Source organism: Cyphellophora europaea (genome assembly GCF_000365145.1).
Source record: "Cyphellophora europaea CBS 101466 unplaced genomic scaffold supercont1.2, whole genome shotgun sequence".
NCBI classification, from domain to species: domain Eukaryota; kingdom Fungi; phylum Ascomycota; class Eurotiomycetes; order Chaetothyriales; family Cyphellophoraceae; genus Cyphellophora; species Cyphellophora europaea.
In genome coordinates, this window is record NW_008481808.1 from 2,670,661 (window position 1) to 2,690,379 (window position 19,719).

Consider the following 19,719-nt stretch of genomic DNA (forward strand, 5'->3'; position numbering starts at 1 on the left):
AATGGCTTATCCAGTACGGCCCGGAGATCTGGGGCTTGGGTGGTGGCGTGCGCGGCACAGAAACGCTTGTTCCTGACCGCTAGATCGCTGATTGTCGATGGACAAGGAAGTACGCAAGGGCAGACTTGTCTGCGAGTCAGGACAATGTTGGCAGATAGTTGGACGACGTCGGTGGACAAGACATGCTCCCAGCTGTGGAATGACCCAGACCACGCAGGCCGGTCTTCGCTTGTGCGTTATCGAACGTGGAAGAACACTGGAATTGACCAGTTCTGGCAATTATGGTGGAAACATGCTTAGTAGCGATTGGTAACGTGAGTTGAGACACCCGAATTTCCGCCCGGTGCGCGGATAACGGGCTCCATCCAAATGCTGCTAAACCCCCGTGGGCCGCTCTGAAAGAGGCGCGAAGCGAACCACGGCTATCCATGGAGACCTGCGGGACGCACATGTTCTCACCTCTCAGTACTGATACGGAGGAATAGCTCCCGAGGTCTGTGTGGACTGAGCCTCTGAGGGGCCTTAGTGGTTAGTGGCTAGCGCTTGTGGGTGGAGGTCTCAAACTAGAGTACGATGGAAGCTCATTCGAAATTCCACAAGCTAACCTCTAAACCTCAGGCGCTCCGGGGGATACTAAAAGCAGTCAAGGGGTAATGCACAGATCTACTAGCGCGGCAGCATGGCCATCACGCTGCCTGTACTGATGGAGTGCGCACGTACTAGGGACAGACCGCTTCTGCTGCCTTTGCAGCTTTACCACTGTAGAAGATGTTGGCATGGTAGTCTGCCAGAAGCTTGAAATTATGACCGTCGGGAAAGGATGCAAGTGCACCTGGCACAGTTTCACGGTTAGGCCTTCCCACCTGAGCTAGTCAGTTACATTGGCCCCAGTCTCCGGTCCTTAGGGATTGGCAAGAGCAGCAGGTGCTATCATCCACGAACGGAAAATGACTTGATCAAGACTTGCGGGCAGGCAAGGAAACTCAAGCAAATGCAGACGCCCGCATTATCGTCATTACGGCCAACATCGTCATGCAACGACTCATTCGCATCGCGGAACGCTCCATGCTGTACGCCCAGCAGCTAGTTAGTGGCTTAACTGAAAGAGGCAGCTACTGCTGGTGTGCTCAGGCAGCGCTAAAGCCTAAGGCGCGTGTTCTGAGCTTCTAGAAGAACATGCCCCGGTCAATCGCAATCGAGTGGGCTATTCGGCTTCTTCCCCTTCAAAACAGTCCGAACGTGGCGCAAGATCGCCCGCCCTCTCCCTCGACTTCTCATCTCCTCAGCTGCCAGAAGCAAACATTGGTGTTTCGTGCTTTGCAGGGGCAATGTTCTCCAGCGGTGGCTGATCCATCAAGCAAAGCTCAGACTCTTAGGCGGTCGGAAACCCCGACTGTGGCCCACTTGACGGGGTCCAAACTCGTTCTCGCATCTCATTTGCTCGCCGCATCACTGCACTTTTGCTGTTTGCACCACTTTACTCGCACTCGTCCCTTCCCTCGACTGGCCGTCGCCTCTCCAGCGGCTGAAAGAGCCTCATCAGGCCCTGTCGCGCCATTCTCTCACCCCTCCCATCGATATCATCATCTTCTGTGGCGTGTGGCACGTATACGAAGCATGCTCTTGCCATAACCCCTCCAATACTTCCACCATTCCACTGCTGCGACGGCCATACTCGCCCTTGCTGACGCGCACGCTACGACTACCCCGATTTCTTGAATGGCTCTTGTGATGGACGGCTACGACCCTCTTTCGATGCCTTACGGCAACAGTCCCATGCCCTTCCCGGCAGGGAACATGCAGAACCTCGACTACATGAGCGTTCCGTCGGTCATGGACCTGCAGGATCAGTACTCCAATTTTGACTCGGAGCCATATATGAGGTGCGCACATATCAATTGCCATTCGTTATCCTTTCACTAACGGGCTCACAGCGATGACATGGGCTTTGCGCCGTCTCAGAGCCTACAGCCTCAAGCCATGATGAAGCAGCGCTTCTCTAGCTTCGAAGATCCGTTCGCCGAAGGCACGATCGCCCAGTTCGAGCAAATGCCAGGCGAAGAAAGCTCCAGTATCGATCGCGACAGTAAATACCTGAGCTTCTCAATGCCACAATACAATTTCACACTTCTGGACGACTCATTTAGAAGGTCGTCCGTCAATATCAATGCTCAACTTCACGGCATGTTCTTCCTCGCAGAGTCGCAATGGCCCGCAACCGCCGACACGCCCCCACCGCCGCCGGAGCTCACTTGCTACAGACGAAATCTATTTCAGATCACCGGCTCCGTCACACTTCCACGGAACCTGAGATACGTTTTCACCGATGACGGCTCACGGATACCTATATACGAGCTAGAATTGACCGTCTCCGCGACCGAGTCGGTGGAGGGGAACACCGTCAAAATCATCTCCGTCCCCTGGAAAACTCCTTCTGGCGGCGAAACCTCAAAACCCGAGGACAAAATCGAGCGAGAGCCTCCCAGCGTCCAGCTTGATAAGATGTCGGGACAGGACCTTGATACCGATTTTACTACGTTCCCTATCCAGTGGAAGCGACTACAGTTCCGCATTGCGACTGCGAACAATGGCCGACGGAAGGAGCTCCAGCAGCATTTCACTTTGCACCTAAAGATTCTGGCTTCTTTGTCGACTGGCGGTAAAATTTCAATAGCTGAAGCTCATTCTGGTGCTATCATTGTTCGCGGGAGAAGTCCGCGCAACTTTGCCGCCCGCAAGGATCTGCCTCTGAGCAGCAGTTCCACGGCAAGGAAGCACATTGCATCCGTCTCCCGAAATTCGACCACCTCGGTCCCACAAGTCACTTCGGCGCCCAAGGCCAAGACTCCTCCCGAAGAGGGCCTGCATATGGTGCAAAAATACGAAACTGAATCGTCTGTTCCCGAGCCTCTCCCGACACCCACTTTCACCACTCCAATGAATCCTCCTGGTATGCCATCGTCGCTTAGTCCAGAAGGGCAGACGCCGGCCTACGCCTTTACTTTTACGGCGGGCATGGGTTCGTCGGGGCCTGAAAGCCTTCATTTCAGTAGTGATGATGAAGGTGGTAGCCCATATCCTCACCAGCCGCAATCTCGACAATCCTCAACCAAGCCCCCGACCTCCAACCCTTTGCCGTCACCGGACCTCATGAACACTGGCAAACCCAGAGCTCAGACGCTCTCCGGGGTAAGTCCGACAAACGCCTTGGGAGAACTGCCGTCACAGCGACCTAGACTTCAATCACATCACACGTCTATGACTGCAGTTCCTTCTTCAGTTTCGTCGTCTCATGCACACAGGCCGGATCTTTTACACCGCAAATCTGGTCCGATGCTTAGCCCTGGCGGCGAGAGCGCTGACCAACTTTACGAATATTTTCCTCTACCTCTTGAAGACTGGCAGCCTCCTGTAGATGCCGTTTTCCGACCCCATGTGGTTCACCACGAACTCCCGTTCCCTCCAGACCCCAGGTCGCCCATGGTCGGCCGAGGCAGCACGAGCAAGCGGTACTTCTCGGAAGTCGCATAGCGAAATAAAAAGCATCATGATTCGATTTACGTTTAACAGGGATTGAGGGCTAGGGGCGCACTCATGTGAGCTGGTTGCTTTCTACGACAGCATTTGTGATGCAGGAAATCCAATACAAGAGAGCCAGCGCTCGACGAAATGATGATATTCGATGGATGTAAAGAGATACCCATGCGTACGTGGAGTATGACAAAAATCAATCAAATGAAGATGCTGTCTTCCCTGTTGCATTCTCGTTCACCGCTCGCGCCTCATCGTTGCCCGTTCTGTTTTTGCTTTCGGTGGCGGCAACGAACGCCAGCAGGTGGTGGCGATGACGCAACGCTGCTCACATATTTTGGTTCCCGCGACATTCACCACGTTCGTAACCACTAACTCTATCTGCATACTTTTTATGCATCCTTGGAGCCCAGATTTCCGCACCGCGTACGGCTTCTAAGCCTGGGCGATCAGCCCCTCTTGGCTCTGTGTCTCTCCACACAGAGAACCGAGCTGCAGACTGCTCGGGTTCATGGCAGCGAAAGCTGACAGTGACCCCAAGACCACGCTTGCTCATTGCACCAGATGGCATTGGTGCTGGCACCTCAGCTCACCGGCTGGGCGTGCATAGGCGCCCATTCAACTCACTCGCTTGGAGCTTACGGTTCAGCAAATAGATTCCGAGCCGTCGGCCACTGCCGATGGGACGTCATTTTATTTTGGTTGCACCCACAGGCCGCAACACTTGTTTTCCGCTATCTCTTGGGACCTGGGGGCCGTATTCGAAAAGTAAAAGTTCCCCTGATAAGGCCGTTGGGGCACCTGCCAATTGTAGTGCCGGGCGTCTGCCTTCTATCAGTGACGCAGTAGGGGTCTCTATCGCAAAACCAGGCGCCTTGTCATCCGCGGGCAGCCGCCGGTATCCTGCCTCGGCTGGCATGCTGTTGGTGAAAGGACCTCGTGTCGAGCGAGCGAGCGAGCTCTCTGATGGATTAGAAGTCCCGTGCAGCGGAAAGCACGTTTTCTCCCACTTGCGAGAGCTACGGATCACTTCTCCTCCTGTCCTCCGTCCACCGTTTTGACTCAAATCTGCTTGTCTCCAATCGAATCAGCGCCTTGGAAACCAAAGCTTCCCTTCCCTCCAAGCTTCAGGAGCTTGCCCCGGCCCAGTGCTCGGGCCGTAGACAAGTAACTGGATGATTTGAAGCCGGGCTGCTTGTGAATGGACGCCTTGCTTTACAGACGGGAGTCTTTTGGACATGTTGGACCGCGTCTAGCCTTACGCCGCCGCGGTCCGTCTGCTTGCTGCTAAGGCCATCCGCTGCCCCGCGTCGCCTGTCGTCTCGGAGGACTCCTCTTCACGTGGACAGCTCTCGAATAGGTGCTTGTTAAGCAAGCAACAACAGTCCAACACCATGTCCAGACGCCTTGTGACGACTGGACCCCTCCTTGAGATGGGTATATCATGGTAGGTGCTCTTCTCATAGCTGTTTCTGAACGATCTTTCCAGCTCTTCTCCCTCGTCCTTGTACCACTAACTTGTACTTCTTGATTCTTCCTTTGGCTGGATTATTGCACACCCGAAAGACAAAAGAAGGTTTTCATAGGCCACTGCTGGGATATATCTGGATGACCGTTCGAAAGCTTCAATTGTCCTTGGCGTACTTCTGCGCCACCCATTCCTCAGATGTTTGAGGCCAACACTAACCCTGGTGAGGGATCCGATGGCGAGCGCTGGGGTGGATCAAGCATTGACTTAGAGTCTCTTCAGCCTGAGGCTGAGGTCTGTACCTGTGGCTGCGGTGGCGACTGCAGTGGCAGATGCACGTGCTCGACTCGCACAGCCCAGACTGTTCACCTTCGCATGGAGGGCAGCCGGGTCCATTACCCAGGACAGGGCGGCAACGCTGAGATCCTTCCCTCCCAACCAGTGAATATACCCGAGAGCTCGGAATTCCATGGTTTCGGCGAGTCGTATCAAGGTCATATTGGCCTCGACAATAATAGCGTGGATGCCTCGCACCCCCTGACCCATTCAAACCTCCTCAAGCATACAGCTCACTCGCTCGAATACGAGCGCCCGAGCTACCTGGCCCATTGGCCGGAAGCGGAAAGCAACGAGCAGCCTCACGTCCTCTCCCGCGACCAAGGCATGGAGGACTTTTTGCCCACCGGAGACCTCGACGAGATGTCTCTCGATGGGTCGATGGAAGTCGGCCACGAGTTGACGAGCAAGTCGGCGACCATGAGCATGCTCAGCAAGTGGAGCCAGCCTCTCACGCGCTCGAGCCCAAATGCCAGCGTGATCATCGCTGAGATGAGGCATAGTTACATCAGCACACCATTGAGACTTGTTCCAGAATGCTCTCATGCACAAGTACAAGCTCATCTGTGCGGCTGCTACCATGGCTAGTGTACCCACCGTGCGTCAGCTGCGGGTATCATGTCATGTCGGAAAAGGGAACTTTCCCTGCTATGCTCGATCGAACAGGCGGGGAGGTTTCTGCTGGAACACCGTCTCCTTGGGTCATTTGCCATACAGACCGTGTATTATGCGGCTAAGACCATTCGCTAGAAGTGCCTGACAGCAAGGATGGCTGCCGGCTTGGTTACTCGACAGCTTGTATTCTGGGAGGGTTTTGTGAGCGCTTATATTCAGCGTGTTTTGACTGTACTACTATTCTCAACGACGGGAGTTTGGCGAACAGATTGGGGCAGATCTCATAGTCACATCAATGCACGCAAGTGCGACGTTATACTATTTCCTTCAATTGCCATCTTTTTCATCCACCGTATGTTCTAGGAATTTCACTGCCTGATGTGAGTAAACCCCCACTATTCAGAGGCAGCATGCCCCACACATGCCGCCGCACGACGCCAGTGAGGGGCAGATCCGCGACTGCATGAAACATTTCTTGCAGCCGGTGTCGCCGGCATTCAACATCAACATCTTGAGCTGCAGCTCAGCTTCACCCTTTTGCACTTGATAGTCTTCCCATATCCTCGATAGACCGAGATCAAAACCCTGCGGTCTCAACTCTACAGGTTCAGCATCTCCAGCCTTAGCTCTCCTGGTCCAGCACCACCCGACTTGCTGCTACTACGAGACTACGCTTCCGCCTTCCGCCTTCGGTCTCCCACTCTCCGTACTGTTCAACAACGGAAAGTGACCAGGCAAAGCACCACACGTTCTCGCGCCTCTTCCAGACCGAACTCTCCCCCCATCACACGCATACAATGGCACCTCCCACCATAATTGCCCCCTCCATCCTCTCTGCCGACTTCGCCGCCCTAGGCCCCGACTGCGCGCGCACCATCACAGAATACAATGCCGATTGGCTACACGTGGACATCATGGACGGCCACTTCGTGCCCAACATCACCTTCGGCGCCCCCGTCGTCTCCTCCATCCGCAAGCACGTCGACCGTCCCTCCCAACCGTCGTCGAAAGGCCAGTCCTTGAAGCGCGGCGCATTTGACTGCCACATGATGATCAGCGAGCCACACCGATGGGCCAAGACGTTCAGAGACGCTGGGTGTGATCTATACTGCTTTCACTGGGAGGCGGCGCAGGGGAGCACGGCGGAGGAGCCCGGCGTGGACGGCAGGAAGAAGACGAGTCCGAGGGAGTTGGTCAGGTATGTACATGAGCTGGGGATGCAGTGCGGTGTGGCGATCAAGCCGAAGACGGAGGCGGCGGTACTGTGGGACTTGTTGGACGCGGAGGATGAGAGGGATAGGCCAGATGTGAGTTTGTGATTGTCCTTCACTCCCAAGACATCCCCGCTAATGAAGTCGCAGATGGTGTTGGTCATGACGGTGGAACCAGGGTTCGGCGGCCAGAAGTTCATGGCTGACATGATGCCGAAGGTGCAGGAGATTCGGAAACGGTATCCCGACCTGAATATCGAGGTTGATGGCGGTCTAGGAGTCGGGACAATCGGGACTGCGGCGGAAGCCGGCGCGAATGTCATAGTCGCTGGCAGCGCTGTGTTTGGCGCGAAAGATCCCAAAGAGGTGGTGAGCGTGCTGAGAGAGACGGTTGAGAAGGCCGGGTTCGTGCAAGGTCGGTTATGAGCCTCGTATCTGGACGACGTCTACGAGTGTTCCTTGTTGTTGGACATTCAGGTTGTGAGGTCCAACTTGCAACTACGACATCTATAGCACCGCAAAGAGCATCCTTCAACTAGCCCAGGCCATCCACTGGTGGCACCAGAGAATCGCACACTCAGCTACACCGTATCCGTACCGGCTCCCCAACTGCGGCTTTGCTTGTTCTGAAGCCCTTGAGCTTCAAAACGAAAGGCCACAGAAACCAGCGCACGTTCAACCCTCGGCTCTTCTCATCTCCCGTTGACCAGCTCGCCGATTCTCATGACCATGCCCCTGCTTCTGTCCGTCCGCCGCAGATAGGCTCTTCACCAATCTATGCACCTCTTCTCAGCGCTTTCCCACCTTTTTAGCAGGCAACCAATCCGCTACATCTACGATCTCCCGCCAGTCTCCTCATCGAGTGATCTCATGGATCATCGAAAGGAACCCGCGGGCCTTACATGAGTCAGGATGGCGAAGCCTTCCATCGGACGTTCGCGAGCGCCTGGTACAAATGGACTGCAATCGGGCTGTGCAAGCTGTGCGACGCTACAGGAGGGACGAGTCATTTTCGCAACCAGATACTAACGGGTCGCTGCAGAAGTTGTTATCCTGTCGCTTCTCAAAAGGAAGCCACCCTGGATTAGATGCCTGTATCTGACCATACTCGTATTGTGTACAGGTCAAGACTAGGTACTGGAACTGTGCTGCGCATCCTCGAGAGTTCATCATGTCCAACCAGTGGCCAGTCCACAGGAGACTGTCGTGCGCGCCGGAAATTCGCTTTCTGGAGCAAAGTTCCCAGTCCGCTCTCATCATTCATCAAGGGGCTTTCGCAAATGTGAGCAGAGGGACAGCAAAGGTCGGCTCTTCGTAGGAATCATGCGGGAGGGCCCACCTGTAGTTATCATCGACGGGTGGGGTAAGGCCTCTTTGTTGGAGGTCTCCTCGAATCTTGAATGCTGGACGAGCCAGTCCGCCATAGCAGGACACAGACATATCATTCTTTCAAGGTCTGTTGTAACAGCAGCGACTCACGGAGAAAGGGAGAAGGGAGAAGGCCGATCAATATGAGAGCGGCCGACATCGAGGTCGCTTTGATTATTGCTGGAGGGCTTCTACAATGGTCAGCGTAGGGAAGTAAGACGCCTTCGTGCGATCCTGCAGGGCACCAGCAATTATCACAGATCGACGGCGAGGCCTTCTTGGGCACTCGTGGAGGCCTCCCACTATTATCGGCGGCGGCAGCGAGACCATTTTCATACACTCCAGGAGCGCACCAGCAAATATCAGTGACCGACAGCGAGGTTATTTTGGATCGTCGGGGAGGGCTCCCGCAATTATTCGCAACGGCGGCGAGGCAATCTTCATAAAGTCCAGGAAGGCACCAGCAATTATCACAGATTAACGGCAAGGTTATTTTGGTTAGTCGGGGAGGGCTCCCACATTTACTGGGGGCGGTAGCAACACCTATTTCATGATCTCAGGGAGGGTGCCCGCAAATATGGGAGGCCGGTCTTCTCGTCTCAATTTTCTACCTAGCTCGCCTCGTTATGCTCTATGTGCTGGCGTGCTATGTACAAGGCCCTTTCTATTGCCTGGCCGCTTTGCAAACCTGTGAGCTGCTATCAAAAAACCATCAAGACCGTTCCAATCCGTTCCGTTCATCACCAAAGTTGTGCGCCTTTATTTCGCGCCAGACGCCGCCACAGTATCAAGCGCCACCGCTCTTGTCGGGAGTGCCGTAGGGGTTACGGCCGTGGCCGTAGGAGAACTCGCCCATCTGACCGCTTGCTTCGTAGGCAGGGCCAGAGCGAGGAGTGGGAGAGGTTGGGTAGGAAATACTGCCGGTGCGATACGATTGGGGGGTGAAGCGGTCGCCGGGAGAGTAGGGGTTGGGGCCATTTCCCCGCAGGTGAGGAGGAGTGTAGATGTTCGGAGCACGGTTGCCGTAGCTGCCGACGATGGTGTTGTTGGCCAGGTTGTTCTGGGCGAGACGCTCTTGAAGGGCCGCGTTTGCGGCTGGCGAGATGCGAGCTGGGCTCTGCGCATAGGAGGGGTCGGGTTGACGGGGACGAGGCTGGTAGTTACGGGATTGGTAGGGAGGGTAGCCTTGAGGGTTGCGGTGGCCGCGGCGAGTCGAGTACTCCTTGGGTTCAATGCGAAGCTTCTGGCCTCGAATCCAGACGTCGGACGTGATTGCGTTGTCGGCTTCGAACGGAGTGTTGAACTCGATGAAACTGAAGCAGTTCATGCTGCCCTCGTAGCGCTTTCGGACGATGTTTAACTCGAAGATCTCACCGAACTGGGAGAAGGTATCGAAGACTTCAGTCTTTGAGACATCCTCTGGCAGTGCACCCACGAAGATAGACTTAGCGTCGATGTTGGTTCTAGCACGGCCAAGGCCGGTGACAATGGTGGTTCCGTTCTCAGAGGTGATGCGGGAGCGAGGCTCGACGCCGGTGGCCAGTTGGAGACGGTACTGATCCGTGATGTGATGGAAACCTCGTAGAGCATCACGACAATCAAGCCAGTAGACGAAGCGGACGTACTGACCTTTGAGGAGGCTGTTTGGGCGGCCACGAATGAGATCAGTAGAGACAATCAGCTCGATCTCGCCAAATTGACTGAGAAGGTTTCTAGCCTCGGGCTCAAGAACTGGACTGCCTCTTGAGAGATGCGTGATAATGACAGCTCGGTCAACACGAGCTTTCTCAAGACGAACTTCGCGGCCATTGATAATGGTCTTGCAACCATCTCGGAGAGCTTGGCTGGCAGAAGCAACAGTCTCGTACTGGATGATAGCGAATGGGTGGCCGGAACGATCTCGCTTTACCTGGATGTAACATTTGCCGAAGATGTCGAAAGCCTGGTGGAGGGCGTGCTGTAGCTGGTCGTCGGCCATCTCGTCGATAAGGTTGGCAGCGAAGATAGCCGCATCCGGAGGCAGTTTTCCTTGCGCATTGGAGGGGTCGATCTCTGTACCACGGTCTAAGCGTGGCTGGTGCTCGACTTCGCTGGTGGCGGAGATCATGAATCTTGGAGGGGACGAGTAACGGATCGCAACCTCGCCAGGGATCGGCGTATCGACCCGACGAGGAGTTCTGAAGACATCGTCGCTAGGCGACGCGCGCAGCCCCATTGCTGACTGGGTTCTGTGCGGAGCCCGGACGGTCTCGACCGAGTCCGAAGATTTGGTGCTCCTAGCATCGTCGCTGGTATCTGAGAAAATGTGTTAGTAAATGACTAAGGCTGATGGAAAGGGGGCAAGGCTGAAGACAGTGCTCATGCCAAGGCTGAGCCGCGGTCATGGATGGGAGAGCACCCCATGATCATGACCGACGACCAGGGTTTTGATGCGAGTAGAGGGACAATTCTTACCTTGGCCAGCTCGCGCACGAGCCACGATACCATCATCGATGGCTTGAGGGGACGACATCTGTTTATGCGGGTTAGCAAAGGTTCTAAAAGGCTGAGGTGGCTGCAAGGTGGTAGGAAGAACGGTGAGATGGCTACGCAGGCCAGAAAATCATCGTAGGCGGTGTGGCGATTCATTTGACGGGGCAGAGGGTGGCGCAGGTTGACAAACAAACTGCGCCAGGATGAGACTTACTTGAAATGATCAAGCCGGGGCCCGAATGAGGTGACAGAGTGTCTTGAGCAACGATTAGTTACCGAATTGGTCTTGCAAAGGATGCGTAGTGGTGTTGGCAGAGGGCGTGAGAAGAAAACGAGAAGTCGAGGGTGGTGGTAGGAAGGAGGAAGAAATGAGTGCGCGCAAAATCAGGGGGTTATTTAAAGGTTTGAGGTCACCGCAACGACGACGATACCCCGCATCGAACGAGTGACTGCGGCGACGACGATGACAATGAAACCCCACTTCCAGCAAGTGACCATGGCGACAGAAGCCCACAGTTCTGCGGGTGACTGGGAATCGTCTCGTCGTCACTTCAATCGAACATCAGCAAAAGCTCAGGGCCACCCTTCACCACGGGCCGACAATATCGACGGGAAGCCTCCTCGGACTCACAACAGATCACAGCCGTAAGTCTATACCGAGATTTCGACCCCTCAATATTGTCGGGCCCTGGGACAAGACCAAAAGCCTGACCGAGAGCACTAGGGTTGAACAATATTGACAGGAGTGCTCATTGTACTCACAAAAGATCGAAGCCGAAAGTTTTTGTTGTGAGTACGAGGAGCCCTCCCATCAATGTTGTTCAACCCTGATGAGCCCATCCAGGCCATCGGTCATGCATCAAAGAGGCCTCCTGTCCATAGCTTCAGCCCGGCTGTCAGCCCACATGAGGACCACAAGAAAGCCATCGGCCGAGGCAACTCAGGGTCAATCGAAGGCAGTGTCATCACAAGTTGAGCCAGACATGAAGTGAGCTCATAATGAAGACTCACGTCTCCATTCACGCAGGAGAAAAATCACCCCAAAACGTCACCACGGCTCTTTGATGCCACGGTGAACTCTTACCAACCATTGACTGAACAAACCATCATGGCTGACTTTCACCTGGTTCAGCCAACTGGGGAGGTGTCATGCTCAGAGCCAACATCAAACAATCGACCACATGGATTGGAGCAGGTTCAGATGAATAGCATCTCTTCTCGCAAGCACAGGCGAGAGATCCCAGCCTCAAAAGAGAAAAACTTGTGTTGAAGATCGTGCATGCTCAAAGAAAAGTCAGACTTACCAACCCCACCCAGGCCCCGGCACATACGGCCGAGGAACAATACAGACGTTGAACTGGAGAGGACCCCAGAAGATAGTACCGTTGTACGGACACTACCGGGTTGACTTTGCCCCTCTCCATACACCGAAGCAGGGGCTCCGTTGAACCCACCCGTGCCCTGCGGACACGAGCCTCTGGGGCCTCTAGTTGCCGGGCGGCAACCACAGGAGATAGAGGGATTTTGAAAACCTCGAGGAAAATGCCGAATACCAGCAACGCAAGCAGCCAGTATGTCCGACACCCCCTACCGGAGTGCAAGGGTAGAGGGGTTCGAACTGTACTGGCTGACTGAGTCGCCGGAATTTGACATTTCCTTCGAGGTTCTCAAGCTTTGGAGGCCGCAAAGCGGCGACGAGGAGAAGTGTGCCCATATCTGGGACTTTCTTCTGCTCGCATACGGTCAGCTGCTGTCAGGGGGCAATACTGGCTTCCATACAGAATTGTCTTGGTCTTTGTAGCCTTTTTTTGGCCTTTTCAAGGAGAGGGAGGTATCTGTGAAGCTGTCAGCTGCTTCTGTTGGATGTCTGCCTCTTGGAGAGGCTAGGAAGGTGTTCCATACCTTCGTTTTATTGAAGTGGTGCTGTTGCGCACGTTGTGCTGTGGAGATACAAGGGTAGGAAGTTTGTCAAGATCTGGCAGCCGCCGCAAAAATGTTTTGGTGCGCAGGCTGCAGCCTTTGAGCCGCTAAACGCTTTCTGGAACCATACAAACGCCGCAGGCTGAGGATGCGTCACAGGGCAGAGGAGGTGCCAGCCTAGCAACGGCTCACGTGACTGCAGCTGAACAGGGGGAGGGCCATGGTACAGAGCATAGCAATAAACTGGGAGAGGAACATAACAAACGAACACTTGACAGAGCAGACCATTCCAACAATCCACCGGGGAGCTGCGAAAGGACAGGGACATCGAGCGATACCCACTTCCACTTGCACGCCAACAGACCTGTCTGACCCATTGCCGGTGTCACCCTCGCGTATAAACGGACCTCGAAGACTCCGGCTCCATTGAGAGGCCTGAAAGCAAGTGCAAACGGATTCGGCCGAAGGATCTGCAAGCAAAGAACAGTTAGCAGGGCAGCAAGATCGCGTTCCAATATCGTACGTGCGGAGCAGCTTCTCTTCGTGTGCGGCGTCTCGGTAGAACTGCTGCTGGTGCCGGTATAATCACATCACGCAAGCAACACAGACCACACGGAGCAGTGAGCGCATGTTTCTGGAGCATTGTGAGGCAAGGGGCGTACACAACACCCGTGATATCGAGCTCGCGACGAGTACTCCTACATGGACAGTCTTCAACTCATCATCTGTTCTTAGCAGCCTCCAGGGGCTTGAACAAGTTTCCATGCTGAACCCCAGTCTGATAGCCTACTGTGTAAGTGAGGTACCGACACTCTCGAGTTTCCCAACGATTGACAGTCGATCAAAAGGAATACTGCGGGCGGCGTCGAAGGAACTGAGACCTACGAGCAAGGTACACCCGCCCAGGCAAGACGGACATTGGTTTCGTCACAACGGCAAAGGCTTTCGACAAACTACAGGAGGGATTGATGTTGACACTGCACGAGGCAAGAAGAAATCAAGGGTCGAAATAAGCTTCCATTAGCATCGAAGCTACGGGCGGCGTTCCGCAGCACTTTTGTGGAGACTTCGACACTTTCCTACACGTCAGGATCCTCGTCAGTCTCGCCGCATCTTCGCGGGGCATTTCGAGGTTCAAACACGACGGCATGTTTACTAGCAGACTCAACAGGACTCGAAGATAGCAGGAGGCAGCACACGATGTTTGCGCCGACGTTGCGGCGCTATGCTGCGCCAGGCTTCTGGAAGAAAACCAGTGAACGCTTTGCGCAGCAAGCTCGCGTAGGTATGTTCTTGCATTGACCAACTGGTGAGATGTTACTGACCTTGGCCGTAGCGATTAATCTGGAGGGCTTAACTCTTCCCATCAAACCGTACCCAATGCTCGATTTCGCCGACCCCGAGACGTCGACATGGATGAAGACTATGACTGACAAGCAAGTGGGCGGCATTTCCACCGCGGAAGTCCAGCACGTACCCGCCAATGTCTCAACAAATCCACACACGCCCGCACACATGCTCTTCCAGGGCAACATTTCAACAAAATTACCCGAGAACCGGCTGGATGTTCTGCGAACAGGGTACGCTGCATGGCGAAATCAAGATCTCGGAAACACTCTTTTCGGCGAACTGTTCTGGAACGTCGACTCATACATGTACCTCGCACTAAGAGTGAAAAGCGACGGGCGGAAATACTTCGTCAACATCCAGACTGACTCCATTGTGGACACAGATATCCACCAGCATCGGCTGTACACCAAGCACCATGCAGGCGCAGAAGGTCCGTCAGACCCGGGAAGGTGGGAGACAGTGCTCGTGAAGCTGCACGAGTTCGTCCGAACAAATCATGGTCTGGTCACAGAACCGCAATCAGAGATGCTGCGACAGAAAGTCAAGACTGTAGGCATTGGCCTGACAGATCGGACCCCTGGGCCTTTCAAGCTCGGCATCGCGGGCATCTGGGCAACGAACTTGAACGAGCGGGGGCAAGTTGACGGAAGAACAGGATGGCAAGACTGCGACACCGGCAGCGCACGCCTGCCGGAGGTTACAGAGGAGAAACTTGCACAGAAAGCAGAGGAGCGAAGGCTTCTGCCGAAGGAAGAGAAATCCTTCCGAGATATTATGCCTCAATTTGCGAGGTCGGGCAAGGAGCCATCTTCCACTAAAGACTGATTGCACAGCAAGAAGTTGATATGTATGATATGACGACCTTGACAGACTTCTTGTCGTAAAGCAAGAAGCTGCTGTTACACCTTCTCCAACGCCTGTTGCAGTGTCTCGCCTGTGAGCATATGGAAAGCTTCCTGATATTTCTCCGATGTCGACTGCACGATATTGTCCGGCATTTCCACGCCCTCCTTTCCCTTCAAGCCTTCTCTTGTCAGCCAGTCTCTCAGATATTGTTTATCGAAACTGTCCTGACCCCGTCCAAGCTCGTAAGATTTTGCTGGCCAGAATCTGGAGCTGTCTGGCGTCAGTACCTCATCGATAAGCACAACCTCATCCGTTCCTTCATCTAAGCCGAATTCAAACTTGGTGTCCGCGATAATGATGCCTTTTGTCTTCGCGTAATCCCTTGCAGTCTTGTAAATCTGCAGCGCCAACTCCTCTATCCGCTTCGCATACTTCTCGCCGACAACTTTGGCCGCTTCCTCGGTTGAAATGTTCTCGTCATGCTGACCAAGCTCTGCTTTTGTGCTCGGTGTGTAGATTGGCTCCGGAAACTCCTGAGATTCTTGCAGGCCTTCAGGCAGCTTCTTGCCGTTCACTTCGCCCGTCTTCTTGTAAGAAGACCATGCGGAGCCGGTGATGTAGCCTCGCACGATAGCCTCAATAGGGAAGACCTTCAGTTTGCGGACGAGCATGGATCGGGGAGCGATTTCCTTCGCGATCTCTGCAGGCAGCTTAGAGGGTATTGATCCAGATAGTAAATGAGTCTTGAGGCCGGGAATTTGTGATGTGAGATAATTGAGCCAGAACTTGCTGATCAGAGTGAGAACAGCTCCCTTCTGCGGGACGCCCTGCGAATATGAGCGGCTTCGCCCCTTTGCTGGCCACATCATAGACTTACATTCTTCATGATCACATCGTAGGCGGAGATTCTGTCAGTTGCGACGAAGAGCAGCGTTTTAGCATCAACTTCGTACAACTCTCGTACTTTGCCTGAGGCAATGAGGGGCAGGTGCTGGCCCAGATCGAATTTCACTTGCGCCATACTGTTGCTGCAGAGCTCTTACCTGATCGCAATAGTGTTATCGGCTCTCTTATACTCTCACGACGTTTCCACAAAATTTTCAGACCCAGTGTCGGCGAGGTCGGGTCAAGCCGATCTACTGATCTGAGGCCTTTGACCTTCCCACTTCGCCGTAGCCCCTGGCTCCGGTGAAGCTGGCGCGCCTTGTATGCCGCATATTGCGCGCCTGCCGCAAAACACCGTACTCAATATTCATCATTCTAGTCTATGTCTCGAGTAGAAGATGCCCGAATAACACTCGTATCATCCAGCAACCACAAACCCTTGCCATGAGCAAGCCCAGGGAAAATCCACGTCTCTCATTCACATCATGGCCCGCTTCCTAACGCCTTCGAAGATTGGCTTGCTTGTCCTGGCATTGATCTATGCCCAGGATGAAGTGCCGACGTCAGAAAGCGTGGCCGTCCTGACCTTCATCATAACATACGTCAGTCCGAATGGGCGACCACCCCACGCGCAAGCGGGTGCAGGGTACGACCCTGCATTGCCAATCTCCGCCTTCGAGAAGGCTCTTTCAACTCTTGCTTCTGTCATGCCTGGTAGATCGGTCTACGACGCATTTCTCAAACGCATGTGGTCAATCGATTGTTCACATGCACTGGAGAGCCTTATGGAGGGACTGCCTTACATGCTTCGCAAGTCTCGGGAGCAGATCATCCGGGACCGCGAAATGGGCATCCCACCAGAGCAGCAGACTGCCCAGATCATGAGAACATCACCCCTTGGAGCTTTCATTAGAAGATGCCATCTTGAGTACACACGACTTCAATTCCAAGATGCCACTGAGCTTTGGCAGCAATTCATTGCATATCGCGCGCCTACCCAGCAGCAATTCGAGAGAAAGAATCCCCCAATTCGACGCAATCTTCTCGACAGCAACTTGTCCGAGCTCGGCGTGGACTCGTCTCACCCGCTCGTACGAATCATGTACGGTGATCAGCTCGGCTCTGAAGATAGACCGCAGGCGTACAGCGCCCACGATGTGGAGAAGCTCCTCGAGTTCCAGGTCTGCGAGATGCAGTCCTTCGGCTCTCGCCTGCCGGAAGATATGCGCCACAAACTAAATGAGATGTCTCAGCAGGGATCTTCCGTTCCGAAGCTCGCGCATTATCTCAAATTTCTCGATTCTTGGCGAGCAGGAGACTATACTTCCGCCTTTGATAACCTCCATCGCTACTTCGATTACACAATGCAGAGTCGGGATCGCACGTTTTACCAGTATGCCCTGCTAAACCTCGCCATTCTCCAAGCCGACTTCGGCTGCTCCTCTGAAGCCATACCCGCGATGCAGGAAGCCATTGCAACGGCCCGTGAGAATAAGGACACGGCCTGTCTCAACTTCTGCATGTCTTGGCTATACCACTTCGGACGTACCTTTCCCTCAGAAATGAAAGCTATCAGGGACAGCGGTATCCTTGGAAATGAGACTGAGGGCCTCTCTTTTCTGAAGTCTCGCGCCAAAGATGCCGAGATGTGGTCGCTCCTCTCCACATCCTTCCTCAGCGAGGCCAAGCTCGCGCTCCAGCACGGCGACTCTCTGTCCTTTGTCTTCGAATCGATCACGAAAGCCGCGCACATCAATGTCTCTAAGGCCACCTCTAATGTCGCCGGCCCTACCCTCCTGATGCGTGCTTCAGCCTTCTCACGAATTGGCCTCGCCCAGCTAGCCTGGTCGTCTTCGGAGACGTTCCTTACCTGCTACTCCAGCGAAGCGCCGATTGGGGATGTTCTGAAGTGCACATGCCGTATGACTTCATTCCTCGCTCAACGAGGTCGCTATTCGGCGATCGCTGACACACTCTCCTCCGTCTCACCATCGACACTCCGTGTCCTGAAATACCACAACTACTGGACATTCTACTCCGGCCTCCTTAAGCTCCGCCGTCTCATCCGTCATGATGACCTCTCGGCTGCCGAATGCATCGCCACTCAACTCCAGGGCCAAGACCCTCCCGATCTCGAAATCTCCTTCTCGTTGACCTTCCTGCGCATTGAGCTCCTGATCGCCCGTGGCAATCTGGCCTCAGCGCTCTCACTCGTCGAGGAGCTCACCGATCGCGCAGCATCCGACAACAACGACATAATCATCCTATGCCGCTTGCTCAACATGAAAGCCCGCATCCTCACCGCTTCAGAGAACCCGCTCAAGGCCTTCTCCATTGTGACCCGTGCCGCTCAAATGGCATACCGTGCCCTCGCGCTGCCGGCCCTGTGGGAGGCCGTCGGACTGCTCGCCAACATCCTCAATGTCCTCCGCGAGTTTACTGCCGCCGCAGATTTGCTAAGCGCCATCTTGCCGCGCGCCCTGGAGTGTCAGGACTGCGAGCTGGCGGCGGCGACGTACAGCTACCTGGTAGATGCGGAGATGGGTTTAGCAGGCACGGAGAAGACGAGCAAGACCAGGCGGAAAGAGTGGGTGAACCGCGCGATGGAGCATTTGGAAGAGGCAGGGAGACAGTATGGATGGGCGGAGGACGTGAAGGGGCAGCTGGATGTGCTGTGGAAACGAGCGAGGGTGATGAAGTGGATGGGAGATGCCGTGCTTGCTAACGATACGGCGAGTTTGTACCTGGAGGTCAAGGCTCGGTACGAGGAGACGAAATTATGATACCACGATGGTCAGTTGAGCAGCACAAAACACAAGGGAACCCTTCGTCGAACGCTTAAAAAGCTTTGTTGTCGGCCTTCTACCCCACGATAGCAGCTTGGCTTATGTACACAACGTCCAGAGCCCCTTCACAAGACCTTGAACCACAACGGTGAAAGTTTCATTTCCCATTTTTGCGTCGAATTTAGGTCACCTTGTCCTTGTTGTGGTAGTTGACCTTGTCATTCCAGAACATGGTCTTATCGCCATCGCCCCAGAAGAAATTCTTGGTCCGAATGTTCTGGTAGGGGTACTCGACACGCTCTTCTAGGGGTGGCATGTGCTCCCAATGCTCCCAATGCTCGTTCCAGAGGTTATAAGCGTTGATGCTGCCAAGAATCAGGCAGGGAATGACGACGCTGTGTGTTTGTTAGAGGCATTTCGAGGGGTATATGGAGAGGGGTGAGGTACTAAATGGATAGTTTGCGCCAGAGACCTGCTGTCAGTTAGTCGTAGCTCGTCCAAACGATTTCGACTGATGCATACCACTTGTAGCAGCGGCGTGGGCCTTGACTGCTGCTCTCTCGCGGTTGAAGGCATTGTCTGCAGCTCCCACGAGCTTGTCGCCGGGTCTGGGGAGCTTCGGGTTAGCGGCTTCGGTGGACTGAAATCGGCGGGCGAAGTGGCTTCGGAGGACCGATGATCGGGTCTGCTGCTGCGCCATGCGCAGACCGAGGCGATGGAAGGACATTGTGCGCGCTGTGGTGGACAGAGAGAGGGGAGAGTCGTGTGCGAGGGAGCTTGTAGCTGGTGGTCTGAGAGGTTCTTGACGTTCGGAAAGACGAGTGGAGTCACAAAAGCTTGGCGTAGATCTGCTTCGATGAGGTCACTGGACTGCGCGCCGCTTTCGCGTTACAGGCAGTGGCGACGTGAGAGTGCTACGCTTCTCGTGGTG

At 54.5% G+C, this 19,719-nt stretch overlaps 7 protein-coding genes across 7 annotated transcripts; 4 read left to right on the forward strand and 3 right to left on the reverse strand.

Moving 5' to 3' along the window:
• Window positions 1–1,731: 1,731 nt before the first annotated feature.
• HMPREF1541_02517 (uncharacterized protein) lies at window positions 1,732–3,531 on the forward strand (the record flags this gene model as incomplete). Its single annotated transcript, XM_008716872.1, has 2 exons — window positions 1,732–1,883; window positions 1,935–3,531. The coding sequence occupies 2 exons, from the start codon at window positions 1,732–1,734 to the stop codon at window positions 3,529–3,531; spliced, it is 1,749 nt and encodes a 582-aa protein (XP_008715094.1).
• Window positions 3,532–6,747: 3,216 nt separating this feature from the next.
• HMPREF1541_02518 (ribulose-phosphate 3-epimerase) lies at window positions 6,748–7,587 on the forward strand (the record flags this gene model as incomplete). The annotated part of the gene is made up of 2 exons (XM_008716873.1): window positions 6,748–7,257; window positions 7,312–7,587. 2 exons carry the CDS (start codon window positions 6,748–6,750, stop codon window positions 7,585–7,587), a joined length of 786 nt encoding a protein of 261 aa, XP_008715095.1.
• Window positions 7,588–9,316: 1,729 nt separating this feature from the next.
• On the reverse strand, window positions 9,317–10,744 carry HMPREF1541_02519 (uncharacterized protein; the record flags this gene model as incomplete). The annotated part of the gene is made up of 1 exon (XM_008716874.1): window positions 9,317–10,744. One exon carries the CDS (start codon window positions 10,742–10,744, stop codon window positions 9,317–9,319), a length of 1,428 nt encoding a protein of 475 aa, XP_008715096.1.
• Window positions 10,745–14,121: 3,377 nt separating this feature from the next.
• HMPREF1541_02520 (uncharacterized protein) lies at window positions 14,122–15,096 on the forward strand (the record flags this gene model as incomplete). Its single annotated transcript, XM_008716875.1, has 2 exons — window positions 14,122–14,206; window positions 14,258–15,096. The coding sequence occupies 2 exons, from the start codon at window positions 14,122–14,124 to the stop codon at window positions 15,094–15,096; spliced, it is 924 nt and encodes a 307-aa protein (XP_008715097.1).
• A 74-nt stretch (window positions 15,097–15,170) lies between these two features.
• Window positions 15,171–16,138, reverse strand: HMPREF1541_02521 (phosphoribosylaminoimidazolesuccinocarboxamide synthase; the record flags this gene model as incomplete). Its single annotated transcript, XM_008716876.1, has 2 exons — window positions 15,171–15,944; window positions 15,995–16,138. 2 exons carry the CDS (start codon window positions 16,136–16,138, stop codon window positions 15,171–15,173), a joined length of 918 nt encoding a protein of 305 aa, XP_008715098.1.
• Window positions 16,139–16,487: 349 nt separating this feature from the next.
• Window positions 16,488–18,785, forward strand: HMPREF1541_02522 (uncharacterized protein; the record flags this gene model as incomplete). The annotated part of the gene is made up of 1 exon (XM_008716877.1): window positions 16,488–18,785. One exon carries the CDS (start codon window positions 16,488–16,490, stop codon window positions 18,783–18,785), a length of 2,298 nt encoding a protein of 765 aa, XP_008715099.1.
• A 184-nt stretch (window positions 18,786–18,969) lies between these two features.
• HMPREF1541_02523 (uncharacterized protein) lies at window positions 18,970–19,515 on the reverse strand (the record flags this gene model as incomplete). The annotated part of the gene is made up of 3 exons (XM_008716878.1): window positions 18,970–19,183; window positions 19,236–19,260; window positions 19,311–19,515. The coding sequence occupies 3 exons, from the start codon at window positions 19,513–19,515 to the stop codon at window positions 18,970–18,972; spliced, it is 444 nt and encodes a 147-aa protein (XP_008715100.1).
• Window positions 19,516–19,719: the final 204 nt, after the last annotated feature.